A 19,895-nucleotide genomic window follows, 5' to 3' on the forward strand; every position below is an offset into this window, starting at 1 on the left:
ATATGAGAGAGGGAGGAGGCACACAAAATCGACTCTAGGGTTCTTGGAAAAGCAGTGACTGATTTCTGTACCCAGGGATCTTATTTATACTGTGAGCAGCTAGGGTTTTAGTCAAAACCCTAATGGACAGCTTAAACATTAAGCAGCCCATGGAACCTTCTGGAATAAGGCCATGGACGAAAATATTATGGGCTCTCCATCATAATTTCGTTCACCCCTTAATCCATTAGGTTTCCCAACCTAAAATACAACTATCACACATTTGACAGTTTAAGCCCCCTTTATTCAATTACTATCTTTTAGTCACCAAATTAATTCCTAATTAATTTATGACTAATACTAATTAAATAATATGATTTCTCTTTTAATATATTATTCTTATAATATATTAATAAATCATAATATCTTCTCTCTCTCTCTCTCTCTCTCTCTCTCTCTCTCTCTTTCCATAAATCACCCTGTCAAGTTGCTATGGTGAAGGCAACCCAAAAGGACCATGCACAACTGGGTCAAGTACTTACCAAATATAGTTACAGGCTTAGACACTAATCCAATAGGCCCACATCGGATATCTTGGCCTACTGCATAGAGCAGGACCGCCTCAACCCTATCCAAAAGCCATAGACAATCATGATAAAGATCTAACCTGGTTCCCAGAACCTGAATGTCAGAACATTCTAATCCCAATCCTTCCTAAAGTTGATGAATACCCATTCGGTTCTACTCCCAGTCCCCAACTGGAGTATTACCCAATCCAAGAAGATTAATCCTATGAGACACTCCGAACTGATGAGATCACTAAGATCCTCTGCACTCCATCCGATCTCTAATGACAACTTCCTATCAAACCAAAATATACCGGAGTCTTCAGCCTACTCCAACAACATGTTTAATACTTAGGGACATACCTACTAATCGATATAGCATAGCAGCTTACTCAATATCTGCACATAGATCTACAAATACATATAGAGTCTTCAACATGACTGAACCGCCTCACCAGGCCTTCAGTCTGACTGGTACGCCCCACCGGCCTTCAGTCTATCCAGACCGCTCTAAACTGTTGAGCATCTCCCTAGACCACCCATCCTAGTGATCTTTGCCCTGCAGACTGTTCTCACCCACTTAGGGTTCTGAAATCCTGATCCATTCTGTGGACTCTAAACCCGAACTAACCCTAGGCCTCATGTCGATCGTACACCCTCTCGGCAATCTTTGGTCTGTTCCCTGACCCATGTGTCTACCACATACGCTAAATAACCCGCACACCTGTGCTGAAATGTACTGTCGAGCCCAGGTAGCTATCAAAACCCTCAATCTATCAATCTCAAAATCCTCAGAGTTGAGCACACCCTCAACCGAATACTCGAACTGAACTCAATTCCTGAATAGAAATCCAACCTGGTTCCCCAACTTCTGCTATCAAGCACCAAGAAGACGTGTTTCTTATGCCGGGGAGTTTTACCGAACCCCCAATCAACACAACCCTCAAACCAAGCAGCCACTAGGGCCTCCATTCTCCCTGTCGGGTTGTGAAACTTATCCCCGTTTCAAAACCTCTCTCGCTTCCGCATCCCGGGGGTAGCTCTCCCCCACATAGACTCGACGAATCCTTCATAATGCATGAAAATTGGAGGATTACCAATCATTCTCACTTCCCAACAATCAATCCGATGAAAACCAACTCCTTCCCACTAGTGCTCCATTACTAGCCAATCCTAATTGATCACACACTTCTAAGAACCAGATGAACACTTCCTGAATCCCAGTGAAACCAACAGTCACTAATGCTTGAATGAACTCCCACTCAAGTCCTGAAGACCAAAAGATAGATGCTCCAATTAATACCTCGACTACGAGCTACTTCCCTTGGCGCTTTATTCCGTCAATCACTAACGGTTGCTAAAACCATTGAATCCTGAAAATACTGACTAACCCTTTTGTGGGACCCTATCCACAGACCTCCCATATAATACCCTTTTTTTTCCAAAGGTGTTCCAACAAGTTTTCCGCTCTCAGGCTTTAGGAATCATTCTCTTCAGGGTTCACACCCTGACTCACTTACCAGCTCAAAAGTCCACAGCTGAATTGCAGCAACTGAAGCAACCTCTGCCTAAACTGGGCTACAACCAATTCCAAGACATAATCTACAATCCCAAAAGTGCAATAGGTTGCATAATCAATCCTTACCGCCTGATACAGGAGATCCAAGGCAAACCAGACCTTACAATTAATTATGCCACGTCGACCCACCTGCACTCACCGGCGCTGAAATAATGTTGCCAATCCCGGTAACCAACTGACCCTGAGCTGGAATACAACTTGATCCTGGGTCACAAGACTGATCACTCCTTCGAGCTCGAAAAACTGAGAGAGTGCAATCCGTGCCCTACAAAACAACAATGCAATCCATCAATTAACCATTCCACTTCCTGCTGCAAAACCCCAGCTGAAAATAATCATCATTCCTTTTCAGAGTCCCCGCGACTCACATTCCGGACTCGAGCAAACCCCCGGGCCTTAAATCTAGAAACTCATGTGCTAGCCTCTCCCGCTCAACCCTGGGAAATATAACGAGTACGAATCATCTTCGTGATCCCAGATAACTGTGGCCCTCTGCTCATCAGAATATGTACCAGCAACAAGTCCCTATACTGGAAAGCTCGACCAGCTCCTCCCCTACTATCATTACAGTTGTTGAAGCTATTGCGACAACCGCCTCAGCAATGGCTACATGATGCTCGACAAAATACTCAACCATGACGGTCTTGAAATACCCAATCATCTCCGGAATCTGTCCCTGAACGATCTCGATCACCTCCTCCCGGATGATCTCCCTAACACGATCCTCTGACAAAACTGGCCTACCCTGGCTGCCAGCTCTCGATCCTGATCCGGATACGGTCTCAAAACGTCTCGAACAGTCCATACCATAACAAGGAACCAACTTCCAACTAAACCCCAGGGGTTGTGACTTCCTTGCTACGCGTATGGGTCCTGTGCTTTCAGTAGTACGGGCCCATACTACCTTCCACACTTACCCATATTTATCTCAAGTATCACCATAACACCCTAACAATATACATAAACATAGCGAACGCTCAATCCTCACTCATAGAGAAAGGCTAAATGTATCACAATTGACCTATCGGTCCCACACAACCCACCCATCCATGAAACTTTCACCAACCCTATAGCACCAGTGTAAGCTAGCCATACATAACGTTGGACCCTATAGACTTTCGAATATCCAATCCTACCCTAAGCCTTCAATCAGATACAAACAGAACAAGGCCAAATAAAAAAATTCTCAGGCTATAAGATCTTAATTATGTAGAACCGTGATGCATACACTAAACAACTACAGTAATGATGTCAATCTCATACAAAGGAAACCCTAGGCTAGCAGGCATCATGTAATCATGCAATTCTTGAAGATCCTTAGCCTAGTACTAGCATGTTGTTCTATGTATCACAATATCAAATAACCGTATGGTATTTTGGGGTCTACTTACTAGCTCCGACTGATCGTACACTTCACATCCTCTTTTACTTATTTTGAAAACCATTTAGAAATCATTTTGAAAATCATTCCTTGATTTGAGACTGGATTCACACGAGTGTTCCTCCAATTCACTCAAACCAAGGCTCTGATGCCAACTTGTAACATCCATGAAATTCGAGCCAATTTAAAACTTTTTAAATCATTTAAAACCATTCAGTCATTACAATTTGTTTTTAAAATAGTTTAATCATCAGAGTTCCCATAAATTATAATCATCAATCGAGGAAGTGTACGGTCATGTCTTTGCCTTCCCGCTACCATTTGCTGAACCTGAATAATAAACTGAAACTGCAAGACCGAAAGCTTAGTGTGTTACCCCCAAAATACCCATACACACAATAATACACATACAATAACAAACAACATACTATGGGTCCAATCATCCATCGGGATGGAATACTCCAGGCCCTCAATCATTGGATTGGACTGCCAACATACCGATACACTTCACATAACACATATACCACTAACAACATGTACTGGTCCACAACTTTACAAATTGGATTACCCCTGGGCCTACAGTGTGAGTCTGGATTGCCTTCCATGCCCACAGCTCACGTCTAGATTGCCATCGAGCCCACAGTACGAGTCTCCCCAGCTCGTATCTGGAATGCTCTTGGGTTTTTTGGTTACCGCAAGGAGCAGTTTCACCTCAACCCATCCCATATAATATGTTGACATATAACACAACTAATGCACATATAGATAATCACATAATACTACAGGTAGTCCTACAGATCTACCTAACTGGCATAGCAACTAACATGAAACACTAACTCATACTCAACATAATACCAAATACTAGGATATCATATCCAATGGGCTGGCCTTGGTGCCTTAGATCCCTTAGTATAGTGAGGATAACTCACCTCACAACTGATGCGCTGAAGTGATAAGCTCCACTCTCGGATCACTGTCACAACTCCAGCACCTATATTCACCATTTAAACCATACTTATAATTTCCAATTTCCCAAAATGCTCTCAGAAGTCAACTAGTAAACCCTTGGTCAAAGTCCAATTCAATGGTCAAGGTCAATAGTCCATGTTGACCTCAACTCGCCGAGTACAACCAACCACTCGTCGAGTTCCTTGCATAACTCATCAACTCGTCGAGTCACTTAAATGAATCGTCAAGTTCCTAATGTTTGCGACCGTAAACTCCTTGGCCAACTCGTCGGGTTTCCATACAACTCGCCAAGTTCATGCATGCCAAAAGCCAGGAAAACCCTAACTGACTCGCCGATTCACCCTATTGACTCGCCGAGTTCACGACAATCGTCATCGGGCTCGCTGAGTTGACCAGGCAACTCGCCAAGTCCCTTCAGCCCATTATCCATTCAGATGCTTTTTAAGCCATGATAAGGTCCCATATTGCAGATCCAGCTTCCCAAGGCATGTTGATCACGTAAAGTTGCAAGCTTTATGTGCATGCTGATGGGTTTTAAGCATTCTAACACTCCTATGGTGTACATGCAACCCTGTAATCCTCAGATCTATGTTTTCTCTTTTATACATGCAAATATTCAATATTCCAAGGTTTCATCCTAACTAGCATAATATGAAGCAACTATACTACAAGAATATAGTAGAATGACATACCTTTTGATGGAGCTTGAAGTCTTGAACCTTTAAGAGCCTAGTGCCCTAAGTGTTGCACCTCAAATGGTTCACACAAAACCAAGAACCCTTGGAATAACTTGAGAATAAGCATACTTGCATCAAAATCGGTTTTTCCCTCTTGTGTACACACACTAGTGCTCATTTCATGAACTAGGGACCTCTCTATATAGTGTGGAGGATTAGGGTTACATTCATGTAAACCCTAATACCCATGACCTTTCATTTCCATAGGATCCATGGGTTAAACACTCCATGGACTATCCATGAAATCTTATCCCAACCTAAATGAACTTGGCCCATCCTATATATATATATATATATATATATATATATATATATATATATATATATATATATAAGAGTCCATATTTAATTAGTTCCTTTTTGATCACTAAATTAATTCTTGACCAATACTAATTAAATAATATGATTCCATATTAATATATTAGAACTTATAATATATTAATATAAATCATAAGTATCTTTTTTCTTATTTTGTCTATCCAATTGTTTTGATGCCATGCAACCCCAATGGACCATGCCAAATCGGGTCAAGTACATACTAATTATAGTTATGGACTTAGACACTAATCCAACACATGCAAGGCTCTAAAGCCTTATAATGACAAAACCAAGCTTGAAATGGAGCTTTACACTTAAGGAGAGGTTCATACTTGCTAAAGTTGAAAGCTTTATGGGCTTAGAGACCAAAGAGAGTTCAGATATGAAGTAATAACTTCAGATCTTAGCTCATACCCTAGAATAGCTTCTTATTATGCTAGAAAAGCCCAAATATTTAACCTAATAAGATCTAGAATGAAATGAGGTCAAGGAAACGATTTGATACCTTCCAAAAGATGCTAACTGAGGTAGATTTCAGATCCCATATGTTCTTTGCTCCTAGTCACTTGCTCTCCAAGTTCTTCTTACAAAGATCCCCCTCCCAAAGCTTGAAACACACAATAATGGAGCACACTCACGGATTAGGGCTTGCTGAACTCTCAAGAGGATGGAAGGAGGCCAAAGGAGGCTAATGATCCCTTAAATAGGGTGAAAAACCCCGGAAATTAGGGTTTCATCTTCCAAATCCTACTTGTCGAGTCCCTTCTTGGACTCGGCGAGTAGGTCACTTAAACACGTGGACCAACCCACTGCTACTCGACGAGTCAGGGCATCCAACTCGTCGAGTAGACCTTGAATTATGAAAATTGACCATAAATTAATACTTGAGAATCGAGGCGTTATAACTATCGTTAGAGCTCGTACTCTTTCTTTACGTGAGTTTCATGCTTGTGGAGCTCCCACGTTCTCTGGGGAAAAGGACCCCATTTCCAGTAGGAGATTGTTAGCAGATATGGCTAACGCGTTCAAGATGAGTTTCTTCCCCGAGGAGTCGGAGGTCATATTTGCTTCCTGCCTTTTGAAGGACATGGCACATGATTGGTGGGAAGAGGTAGGACATGAGGTGGGTGATGATGATGTTGATGTGATGACGTGGGATAATTTTTCGACCGGGTTTCGAGCTGAGTTTGCACCAGTGATTGAGGTGTAACAGTTGGCACGAGAGTTTCAAGATCTCCGCCAGACTACCGAGACTGTGGCTGAAATCACTGCCAAGTTCCGGGAGAGGGCTTTATTAGTTCCACAGTATGTGGTGGACGAGGAGATGAAGAAGGCAAGTTATCATGATATGCTGAGGGATGACATCAGGGAGTTTGGAAGTATATCAGGGTGCAAGACCCTGAATGATATAATTTCTAGATCCCGAGAGCGAGAGATCAATTTGGAGCACCAAGGGAAGAGGGGTCCATATCAGGTGCAGGTAGTGGAGGGTCCCAGGAAGAGACCCAAGACTTCAGATCAGTAATTAAGGGACCAGCAAGGTCGGGATCAGTGCAGCACATGTATGAAACTACACGATGGGGTTTGTTGTTCTAGGAGTTTGGGCTGCTACAAGTGTGGCAGGGTTGGTTATGTTAGCAGGGATTGTCCTTAGGGGGAAAGTATGTTATGTTTTCACTACAACCAAGTGGGCCACAAGAAGGCCGACTATCCGATGTTGAGGGGAGGAACAGTGAGTGCACCTGCTCCGACTACTTTGAGGATCACTGATGGTCAGGATAGTAGGATAGGAGCCCCAGTAGAGAGGAGCCAAGCATTGCAATGCCATACAAGGGATGTCAGGACTCCAGCAGGTGACATTGCGAGTATGCTATCTTTTGCTTTCTATTTGATTGTTATCAGTATTTATATTGCTTAGGAACTTATATTGGTTTGGGTAAGCATTATCTTTGGTTTAAATATCTGTTATTCTTTGAGTTGTATCATCAAGAATTGGTATATGCCATTTTCATGCCATGAATTATTAGTGGGTCAGTAAGGGATTGTATCTTATTGAATGGGTTTTAGTGTGTTCGGTGGTTGTTCCGGTTCTTTGTTGGGATAAGTATAGGGGTATTGTGTGGAAGGGCTATGTCATGTTCAGTGGGTTAGTTATCCAGTATATTCAGGTTTGAATGGTTTTAGCATTTGAGCTTGGCTAGCCACTGGGAGTTCCAAGGGAATTGATCTATTGTTGGGGTTTCGGTCTTTGTTCCGGTTCTTTGTTGGGATGAGTAAATAGTGCAAGCGTATAAGTCAAAGTTTATCTGTTCCCTTTTACCCTTAGGGGAAAAGGCAATATCTTTGGGCCCCTCGATGATTTGGTGTTGTCTTATAGTGTTGGGCCCGACCAGGACTAAATTGATGTGTTGAATTAGTAGTTCTTTGTCGTTACAAATCAGTAATCAGGAAACAAAGTATTGGACAATGAGATTGATTATGTTCCATGTATCATGTACACATGATATCTTAAAGAATGAAGGATTATATGATCACTTATCTTAGGACACGTTACTTACTAGGTCAGAGTTCGTCAGCAGCTTTTGGGAGTTACAATTTGCTAATCAGTTTAGAAGAATATATTGGCAATTATAGTTATTAGAATTATCTAAGTGGAAGACTATTGGATTACGTGTCTAAGTCCATAACTATAATTGGTATATACTTAAAATTAAAAGTAGCACAATCCTTTTCGGTTGCCCTCAAGACTAGCAACTAGATAGGATGGTTTTGGAGAAAGAGGTTGATTTATTATTTGATTAATAAATTGAAATAAATAATTTATTAATATATTAATTAAAAACTGTAATATTTAATCAGAAATTAATTGAAATTAATTTTAGGATTAAAGGAATTAATTAAAAGTGTAGGGATGCAATCTAGAACCCTCCATAGGTTTGGATGGTTTTCATAGCCTTTAGGGTTTCTAGAATAGTCTTTGGTGGATAAACAGGAAAGTGGATAATTACTTGGTTTACGGTAATCCTAGATTTGGGTTTATTTAGGGTTTCCTGACTACACTATAAAAACATCCTAAACCCTAAAATTTTTGGCCACTCATTCCTTTGAAGAGCTAGTTGAAAATTTGAGGCTCTCTCTTCCTTCTGAATCATCTTCCATTGCCAGTGTTGGGTGTGAACCACTAGAGGCGTGACATTTGTGACGCTTGCTCTCAAAGCTTCATCAACACAAGGAATTTGCATTGTTATAACTATATAACAATCAAGGTATGATTCTTATAACCCTAATTATGTATTTCAAAAATATGCTAGTATGCCATGGTTTTCTATTTTGTTGTTCAAGTTGTGTGTTCAGTTAGAGAAAACATAGATCAAATTTATAGGGTTGCATGTGCACATAAGATTTATATGTTTTGCATAATACCCATCAGCCATGACTTAGGAGGAGTTTGTTAAGAGGTTCCATGAGAAGTTTGCACTGGCAATTGAGGTGATGAAGCTAGCGAGGGAGTTTCAGAACCTTTACCAGACCATGGAGACGATTGTGGAGATCACCGCCAAGTATCGGGAGAGAGCTTTATTGGTTCCACAGTATGCAGTTGACGAGGAGATAAAGAAGATGAGCTATCATGACATGTTGAGGGATGAAATCCATGAGTTTGTGAGTTTGTCAGGGTGAAAAACCCTGAATGATATGATTGCTAGAGCTTGGGAGAGGGAGATCGATTTGGAGCTTCTAAGGAAGTGAAGACCAGTGCATACATTGTTAGCACTGTTGACTTGAGATCGAGGGGCCATCAGATTCAGATTTATTGTGCTAAGTGTCGAAAGAATCATGATGGCGTATGTTGAGAGAGAGAATGAGGATACTTTAAATGCTGGCAGTCAGGCCTTTTCAACAGAGATTGCCCCCGTGGAGCATTGATATGTTTTCACTCCAATCAGACAGGCCACAAAAAGGCTGATTATTTGAGGATAATAGGTGGAATAGTGGTGGCGCCTATGCAAGCCACTTTGAGGATCACTGATGGCCGCCATGGCAAGGCTGAGGCACCAGTGGTGAAGAGCAGGGGGTTCCAGTTGACTACTAAGGAGGCTTGAACAGCACCAAATGTGTTTACCGATATGTATTTTTACCATATCTTTTACCGCTTTCCTTATTTTATGGTTATATCTTATTGATCATGTATAGGTACTTTCTTAGTCAATGGTATGACATCTCACAGTTTGATTCAGGTGCTACCCAATCTTTAGTATCTCTTGCGCTTGGCAAAAATTTTAGCGTTGGTCCTAGGATTTTGGATTATCCATTAGGTAAAGATTGCGGATGATCATTTCGTGAGTGCTTCGAGGGTTCATCGAGGATGTGTTCTGATCATGTTTAGCGATAGATATTCTATTGATTTGGTTCTGATTCCTCTATGTGGGTCGAAGGTTATCGTGGGGATAGATTGGTTGAGCCTTAATGGGGCTATGATTGATTGTGAGCACCAGTTAGTGAGAGTTCGAACCCCAAGTGGGGGGTAACTGGTTATTCATGGTGAGGGTACTCGGCATGGCAGGCTCTCTGTTTAGCTACGAGAGATAGGAGATATCTTCAGCAGGGTTGTTCTGGATTTTTGGCCTAAGTGGTGGATACTCGGGTTGGGGGCACGACGAACATGAGTAATGTTCCTATTTTTCAGGATTTTTCTAATGTGTTTCCTAAGGAATTTCCTGGAGTGCCTCCCAAGAGGTAGGTTGAGTTCTAGATTGATTTAGTTCCCGGTGCGGCTCCAATAGCCAAAGCACCACATTGTTTAGCACCGACGGAGATGCAGAAGTTGTCTACGCAACTTTAGGAGCAGCTAGAAAAAGGATTTATCAGTCCGAGTAGTTCACCATGGGGTCACCGATCCTGTTCGTGAAAAGAAGGACAGTTCAAAAAGGATGTGCATTGACTATCGAGAGTTAAATGAGTTAACGATGAAGAACCGTTATCCACTCTCGAGGATCGACAATTTATTTAACCAACTTTAGGGTGCATCTTGGTTCTCCAAGATTGACGTGCGGTCAGGTTACCATCAAATGAGGGTCAAAGATGAGGACGTACAAAAGATGGCCTTCAGGACTCATTATGGTCATTACGAGTTTGTGGTGATATCATCCAGGCTCACCAACACACCAACAATGTTCATGGATCTCATGACCCGGGTATACAAACTGATGTTGGATCGTTCAATGATTGTGTTCATTAATGATATCCTGGTCTAGTCTAAGACTAAGGAGCAACACGAGAAGCATTTGAAGGAGGTATTGGAGACCCTAAGGAGAGAGATACTTTATGCCAAGCTCTCCAAGTGTGAGTTCTGGTTACAATAGGTGCAATTTTTAGGGCACATTGTCAACCAAAAGGGTATATTGGTCAATCCTGCTAAAATTGGGGTGGTGATGTAGTGGGATGTTCTGAGGACACCATCGGAGATTCAGAGTTTTCTTGGCATAGTAGATTTTTATCGTAGATTTATCCATGGTTTCTCCAATATTGTTGTACCATTGACTCGCTTGACGAAGAAAAATGTCACTTTCCGTTGGGGGCCTTATCAGCGGGCAGCTTTCGAGATGTTGAGATAGAGATTATGAGAGGCACCGATTCTCACTTTTGTTGAGGTTATAGAGGATTTTTTTGGTTTATTAAGACGTGTCTATCTCGGGATTGGGAGCAGTACTCATGCAGAGCGGTTATGTGATTGCTTATGCTTTGAGGCAGTTAAAGTATCACGAGGCGAATTACCCTATGCACGATTTGGAGTTAGGGGTTGTGGTTTTTGCCATCAAGATTTGGAGGCATTTCTTGTATAGGATTAGGTGCACTATCTACACTACCCATAAGAGCCCAAGATAACTGATGGATTAGTCGAGCCAGAATATAAGATAACGGAAGTGGTTAGATTTGGTAAAGGATTATGACTATGAGATTTTGTATCACCCTATGGAGCAAAACCTAAAAGACCCCTCCTCCAAACACAAACATATTCATTCTGATGGGGTTCGCAAAATGCGAAGGCTATATGAACCTCCTTAACTCCCAAAACTCACCACAAATACCATTTTCAGGAAACTATTTCAATCTCACCTCACTCCAATGTAATTTCAGATAGCACCCTACATACAACAAAATCCAAACCATCAACAAAATCTATTTAATACATTTGTTTTCATGCCACAAACAACTACACAACCACCGCCTACACAACCAATGGAAGATAAGGTTCCTGAAATGCAAGAGGGAGGTAGTTGGAAAGCTAGAGGAAAAGGGAAAAAGAAAGGGAAAGAGATCGCAAAAAGTGAAGAAGAAGCTCCACTATGGTGGACACCAGAGGAGGAGTATGTGTTGGTGGTGGCGTGGTGTGGTGTGAGACTTCAAAAAAATCCAACTATGGGAAATGATATTATGAGAGTTAGTTTTTGGGAAGCCGTGCTCGGAAAATTTCAAGCGATTTTGAAGAAACAATCATATCGCAATGTCGATATGCTTAATAGAAAATGGACTCTAATTTGTCGCCGGTGCACCAATTTAATGAGATTTTCATGAGACTTTCTTCGTAAAAGCAAAGTGGTGCGAATGATTTCGATTTGTTCAAAGCTGCGAGGGAACAATATCACATCGAAGTAGGGCATGCTTTTCAAGTATGAAAAAATATGGGAGATTGTTAGAAAAAATCCAAATGGATTAAAACGCAAACATCATCGGATGCACAATCAAAGAGGTCTCGTAATTCTAGTTCGTTTGACATTTCTGATGCACGAACTAACATCGACCTCAATACCGACACATATGACATCCACGAAGACATCGAAGAGGTCCCCCTATGTCGACCGGTCCGGTGCGACAATGCAAAGCACGCTCAACAACACACGGATGAAACCGAAAGAAGGACACAAGAGTTGGTGAAAATGAAAGAAAAGTTTGATAAACACAATTTAATAGCAAAAGGAATGGTCGAAGTGCAACGCCAACACTTGGAATTTCTTCGTCGTCAAACAAAGGAATATCAAATAGTGAAGGATTTGACAATTTTTCGGACTCGCGAGGACAATATGTAAAAGGAGAAGTGCAAGTGCTCTGAAAGATGAAGGAAAATATCCAAAAGAAATATTTAGACTAGGACTCTTGTATTTTTTCCTTTCAATGTTTTTTTGGGTGTAATGTTGTTTTCAGTTTTTTAATGTTATGTTTAATTTAGGATTATATTAAATAACATGTCTTAATTATTTATAATTTTATTATAAATATTAGAACATAAATAAAAAAACAAACTGGAAAAAATAGAAAATAAACAAATCGAAAAAAAAGTGATTACATGGAAAACTGAGGGTGTTATAATATGTTGTCAATTTCGTCGCATTATGTATTATCATAAGGTAACATGACATGTGAGGTGACAATTTTTGGATGTGATAACACTCCTTAACTAGTGACAACTTTTGAATGTGATAACACTCCTTAACTAGTTGTCCATACCACTAGACACTAGTCTTAATTACACCTATTAACCCTCAATGAACCCTCAACTTCATTGAGGAATGAGATCTTACGATACAGCTATGACAAAAACCCATGTATTAATTTTATAAATAAATGTGTGATGTTTTAATAATGTAAGGGCCAAATGTGTCCATATTGTTATCAAGCTCTCTAACCATCAATTAGACCTTCACAACAGCAAGACTCTTTACACATCAAATATCAACAATAACAAATAAATACAGTTTACATTACATCACATTTGCAATGTAGATCTAATACAAGACTCCTTGAATCAACTACTAACCCCTATATTTAAATCAAATCAACAAGCATCTCAATGGAGATTCGCTTTGTTCATCCCATAACAAAGAACACATCGCATTTTGCTAGTTTTCTTTACAAAAACCCTAATGTTTAAATTGAATCAACAAGACGAAAAATTGTCTATGTGCCAGGTGCCGCGTTACCAGTGGTGCTTGAGAGGATAATAAATGCACAAACTATAGAAAGTGAAAACACAGAAACCCATGTGTTTTCTGTGTACATTTCCATGGCGTCTGTGAATGAAAAACGAGTTCGACTTTCAGCCCAGTTTCTTAGCCTATCTGCTTCTGCTGCATATAACGCTCTTCCCTATATAATAGAACATATTTTTATTAATTTCACAACTCTTTTTTTTTTGCGTATCTATTTCATTCAAACAACTAAACTCATGGAAAGTTTGGAAATCTATTAAAATTCCCACTTGTTAACTCAGTTTAAATACAATTTGATTTTCTTGAGTCATGTAATCAACATTGGTTTAATACAACAGTACTAAACAATTTAGGAAGTATAGTTAGTGAAAAGGGTTAAATGCAAGAAAAGGCATTGTAATTTCATTAATTTTAGGAATGATTGTTGTGCTTTGTTAAACCAAAATGTTGATGAGCTGACTCAAGAAAGTCAAAAAACATTCATCAAATGACATAAATAAGACACTTTTAGAAAGTACACTGACTAGGTTTGTAAAAAAAAAAAAGAACATTGACCTAAGTGGAAAGTAAGATGCCATTTTATGACCTTATCTTTTTTTTTTTTATATATAAAAATTGTACCTTATCATCGAACCATCGTCCTCGCCTTACCCAAGCAGTGACCAATGCAAGTAAAATTCTTGGAGGAGTTAAGTAGTTAATCGCCTTTCCACTTCCTTTTACAACTCTCATCCTTGGGACCAATGTTCTAGCAACTGTCTCGGGTAGCTCACAAATTATATTAAACATTTGCTTATTCTGAATAGTCGATCCACTGTCCAACAAAAAAAAATAAGTTTTTTCGTAAAACATTTTTCATCAAAAGAATTAGAGTTGCACATCAAGACCGGGCCCAAGGTGGCCCCGGTCTGTGTGCAGCTCAAAAAATAATTAGATATCATAAATTGATTCTTTTATAAAGATTTATGTACCTCAAGAGTAAGTCGGTGAGAACCATGCCAGGAGAGGCCGTATGAACTCCAACTTTTGACTTTTTGCTTTCTTTAAATAAAGACGATTGAAGTTGTCTAAGACCACATTTTGTTGACCCGTAGCTATGAAAAAGGTGGGTTTCATCAGATGAACAAGTAAAAAAATCTAGGGTTTTATTTGTTACCAGAAGGCTAATTTTGATGAGGAGGATATTTACGTCATTAGCACAGACGAGAGATTGAGAGCGGGTGCATGTCTCATATATATTTTTGGATGGGACAAATGTTTGAAACATTTTGGTATAGTGACTTTAGTTTCAATACTAATCCAGTGCATGCTAAATGCAGTACAGTTGTCATGCATAAAAAGACTAAAAGCTTACACAGCTGTCAGAGGCGTGCTTGATCCACCGGAACCAGCACCGTCCATGTTAAAAATATGACCCGCTTTGTGTTGGTTACTCATCACGTGCATGGCTTCACGGGTGCAAAGTATCGATCCCACCAGATTTGTAGACACAATCTATTTAAAGTCGTCAAATAAGAAGTGTTATAAAAAATTCCAAATTTAAAATTTTCAGGAGGTGAGGAAGCGAATCAAGATAATACAAATGTTTAAAAATTATGGTAAAGTACAAAGAAGTTTCATAAATATTTTTCAATTTAACCTGTGATTAAACTATTACACTTTTTTTTATCGCTTAAGAAAATCATTTTCCAGATTACCTGGCATTGGAAAAGGTTAGAATTTAAAAAAAAAAAAAAAAACACCATTTTATCGAGTGGCTAAATAGAAAAAATAGTGAAAGGACATTGTGCTTTTTATATATATTTTTTTCTTATAACCAAAAAATACTGTAGTTTAATGAGCACATAAACAGTTAAGTAGCTAAATCGATAAAATGTTGAAATTACAAGTGTTTTTATAGTATTTTTTCATATGAATTAATTAATCTAATAGGCACACACAAACCTGTTGTATATCTTGGTCGGTGAACTCCAACAACGGTCTGAAACCTTTGTTAGTTCCAGCATTGTTTATCTGTAAAACAACACGATTAGCAACCAAGAAAGTAACATAATTCCATATTTCAACACTACATAAAACACAAATCTTTAATTTTAAATAAATTATAAATTGCTCACCCAAATATCTATAGAACCGAGTTCATTGACAGCAAAGTTAGCTAAGTTCCTAACATCGTTAGGATCACAAACATCACATGAAGTTCCCACCACTTTTGCATTCGCTAATTTTTTCCTACATGAACTTGCGGCAGATGCTACACCTTCTTGTAAGTTTTCCTCAAGTTCTTTAATTGTCATATTGACAGATTCTTCGCTAAGGAAAAAAGAAACACACTATAAGACTTTCATGTTGTGTTTTGTCATGTTGTGTTTTGTCAGTATAAAGTCATCATGTGTCATGTCATGTTTTGTCTTGTATAACAAATTAATAACAAAATGGACTTCAAAAATACCTTCTTGAAGCAATGACCACACGATCTCCGGAAAGTAGGAATTCACGAGCAAGAGCTTTTCCAAGCCCTCTAGTACTATAACCAACAAATGAAAATTAATCTTTAAGTTATATTACAAAAGCATACAATAATAAAAGGCACGTAATGGGAATTGAAAAATCAAGAAAAGTACAATCTACTTTAATCTAAAAATACTTCTTATTCTAATTATTAATAAACTTTTTTCCCTTTTTATTCGGTTTTGATATCAGTATAAAATACAAAAAAAACACAACGTACCTTCCGGTTATGACAACATTTCGAGGACCGGCCCGACTAACTTCATCTAAAACCATGTTGGAACCAATCATGGTTCCAATGATAATGCCTCCAACCCAACTATACCAAATCAAATCATTCATTTGACCATCTCCACCTTCATTCAAAATTTGGGGTTAATATTTCTAAAAAGAATTAATTTAATCTTGATTAAATGTAGAATCTTAAGCTAAAGCTAACCTGACAAATTGAATCCAATCAATAAAATTACTCCAGTGCTCATCATTGTCACAATATATCTCCCAAAATGAAGAGCAATCTACACATTTCCCAAGAACACTGTTCTATCATATTCTATCTTATAAAATATAAATAAATAATATATAACTGTTAGCAATGAGAATAATAACAAAATCCCTAATTATAAAGAACCATCTATGCTAGTATTTCAGGAGAGAATTCAAGAGTTTAACAGGAACATCAATCATAAAACCAGGGTTTTTAACACAACTTACAATTCATGCAACAAGAAAGCATAAAAAGTCAAACTTTAGTCATAAATGAAGTTTAAAGAACTAACCTTTGATAAATTCTCTTCTAGCTTTTCCACTGAATTATCTTTCGAAAAGATGAAAGATTTGATAGCTCCCAGTAAATTTTTTCTTATGTTTTTATCAGAATTCGCTATCTTTTTCGTACTTTTATTATCTTTTGCACCTCCGTTTTTCCTATCTTCGGTTCTAAACGATTTACACGGCTGCACAAACACCCTCCGTCGAGAAAATGGTGGTATTGAGTCCCAAGAAACTGAGCTCCGGCAGAAACCCAGTTGGGAAAGCGGAGATTGGGTGGTTCTGTGGTGGAAGTTCGCCGGAACAATGTGAAATTTCGCCACCGTGGCCATTTTATGTCGTTGGACTTGGTGGAATAATTTAAAAAATGTTCCTTAAAAAATATCACAAAAGGAAAGTGCAATGATTCCAATTTTTGTGGGATGGGTGTGGGGTTTTTATCAAGATTTTTCATGAAAATTGAGAGTCAAAAATATCTAGAGAAGAAGGGATAAGTGTGATGACCACACGTTACAAAAACCTCATCTTGTCACCACGTGGATCTTAGTTTTTTCTGGACGGGAAATTACAATGTTGCCCACAATTGAGATATTTCTTGACACATAACATAAACGATTTAGAATTCATGTTTAATGTTTTTATTCGTTTGCTATATGATCATGTGAATTTAACCATGTTACGTATACATGTTAGCTTCTTAATACGTGTTTTGTTTTGAAAGGAAGGATACAACTTACAAGACTTATGTGTTGCGTGATAAATACACTGTTTGAAAAATGGATTTTAATCTTGTTTTGTAGTGAAGTTGTGAAAATTCATGTCTATCTTTACGAAGTGGACATAAATTTATCAAAATCATAATATGAAAGTGGTTATTTCAAATAAGATTAGTGTATCATATTGTAATGATGTTAACGTGGTTGTTAAGCACAACACTCTATGATCATAATTTAAAAGATTGTCGTATGATGTTATTATTAGCCTAATAAGATTCCGGACTTTATTTTGTATTGAGAAATGTTGGTTCATTAGCTAGAAATCCCTAATTAGCTAGTTTATATATTATGTTTTTTGTTTTCATTGTATATTGTACTTATCATTTGATAATAATATGAAACCTTAGCAGTTCTATGTCTTGTTAGTTTACATGGTATCAGAGTGTCGTTGATCATTTGTACTTTCGTTTTTGGGGGCGAGTTGTAGCAGGCACAACGTTGCACGGATTGATTTGTTCGTTTCGGTATTCCATTTGATTTGATTTGTTCATTTGGTCGATTTCTAGGGTTTTGTTTCGTTTGTTGGTTTTGTTGATTTTGTTGATTTCAAGATCTTGATTGTTGTTGTTCTTATTCATATTTACTGTTGTTTTGATTATTTTCGTTTGACCGATGTTGGAAATATGGCCCCGAGAGACGATTCTCTTCAGTTCATTAGTATCCAACTCGATGACAAGAACTATGTTTATTGGAGTTATGTTATGAAGAATTTATTGCGAGGCAAGACTGTGTGGGGGATTGTTATAGGTGACAAGAAGAAACCAATAAATAAAAAGACTACGAATTATGCAACCTTACTGGATTTACGTGAAACTGATAACTCCTAGATCATTATTTGGATTAATAATTTTGTTATGTAGTCTATTAGTAGTTAGTTGGCGAAATATGACACATCAAAGGATGTTTGGGATTACTTGGCTAGGCTGTATAATCAGTCTAATTTTGCAAAGCAATATCAGTTAGAGTTTGATATTTAAGCCCTCCAACAAAACAATCTCAATGTTCGCGAATTTTATGTAGCTATGTCGAATTTGTGGGATGAGTTGGTTCTTACAGAAATTGATGTGTTTAAGGCTTTTAAGCCTTATAGTGATAGAAGGGAAGAGCAACGTTTGGTTCAATTCTTGATGGCATTACGTCCATATTTTGAAGGCTTGCGTGGATTAATCTTACATCGCACACCTCTTCTCACTCTTGATTCGGCTGTTTACAAATTGATTGCTAAAGAAACTCGTATCAAGTCCAATGCTGACAAAGGTCCCAAAACACCCACTCATATTGTCTTTGTTGTTCCACAACGAGTTCAATATTCAAACCAGAATCAACCCATAGTTACATTTGATAAGTGTGTTTTTTGTAAGAAGAATAACCATTAGAAGAAAAATTGTCCTTTGCTGATAAGTAAGGAAAATGAACAGGAACAACAAACGAGATCACATGCACTCTCTCAGCCTTCACATCAGAACATGTCTTCTGGACAATCTAAATCACATCCCTCATTTCCATCTTTTAGGCCACAACACTACGTTGCTGCTGCACCTTCAGTTGAGAACGAGACAAATTTTACATCGCCATCAACCTTGGATCCCCAGATTGTTGAGTAGTTCAAACAGTTTATTGCTGCCAAGCCAACTGTCATGTCAGCTTTCATGTCTCATTCAGGTATGTCTTCATCCAACACTTCAGGTATTCATTCATCCTTGTGGATATTGGATTATGGTGTGCATCTCATCATATGTCACTACATTCTTCATCTTTTGCTTCGTTATCATCTCGTACACATGTCTCTCTTATATCTGCTAGTACTACACCAATGTCAGTAGAGGGTGTTGGTTATATTGTCACTCCTTATATATCTTTAATAGATGACTACTATATTCCTACATTTTCTTTGAATCTTGCTTCAGTCAGTCAGTTGTGTAAGTTTGGTTGTTGGGTCTTCTTTTCTGATTCATTCTAATGTGTACAGGACATTCGGTCTCGGAGGGTCATTAAGATAGGTCGTAGACTTGGGGAGCTTTAAGTTTTGGATCAGCTATATGTTGTTGATGTTTCTGCGTCTAGTGTCGATTTGTCGTATTTTCGTTTAAACCCTTCTTCGTCTGTTTTTTATCTTTGGCATTCTCGTTTGGGACATGTTTCAGCGTCTCGTTTACAGTTTTTTGTTTCCACAGGTGTAACACCCGTTCCTCAGGTACATTTCTTTATGTTTTTTAATTTTATATTTTTGGGAGTTAAGGTTCTATGTGGGGCGTAGATGGTTGATTACGCTAAGCGTAATTCATTAAACCCATGCGAGGGTTTTATACACTATGCAGGGCGT

The 19,895-nt window shown here is 38.6% G+C and overlaps 1 protein-coding gene across 1 annotated transcript; it reads right to left on the reverse strand.

Annotated features, from left to right (window-relative positions):
• Positions 1 to 13,242: 13,242 nt before the first annotated feature.
• LOC145053778 (putative chlorophyll(ide) b reductase NYC1, chloroplastic) lies at positions 13,243 to 17,218 on the reverse strand. Its single transcript, XM_079001877.1, has 10 exons — positions 16,805 to 17,218; positions 16,465 to 16,543; positions 16,246 to 16,381; positions 15,967 to 16,041; positions 15,632 to 15,827; positions 15,459 to 15,527; positions 14,869 to 15,008; positions 14,486 to 14,608; positions 14,136 to 14,328; positions 13,243 to 13,671 (listed from the first exon to the last, which is right to left on the reverse strand). Exons 1-10 carry the CDS (start codon positions 17,126 to 17,128, stop codon positions 13,483 to 13,485), a joined length of 1,524 nt encoding a protein of 507 aa, XP_078858003.1. The 5' UTR covers positions 17,129 to 17,218; the 3' UTR covers positions 13,243 to 13,482.
• Positions 17,219 to 19,895: the final 2,677 nt, after the last annotated feature.

The sequence above is a fragment of the Lactuca serriola genome, chromosome 5 (assembly GCF_051521515.1).
Source record: "Lactuca serriola cultivar US96UC23 chromosome 5, Lser_US96UC23_V15, whole genome shotgun sequence".
Taxonomy (NCBI): Eukaryota; Viridiplantae; Streptophyta; class Magnoliopsida; order Asterales; family Asteraceae; genus Lactuca; species Lactuca serriola.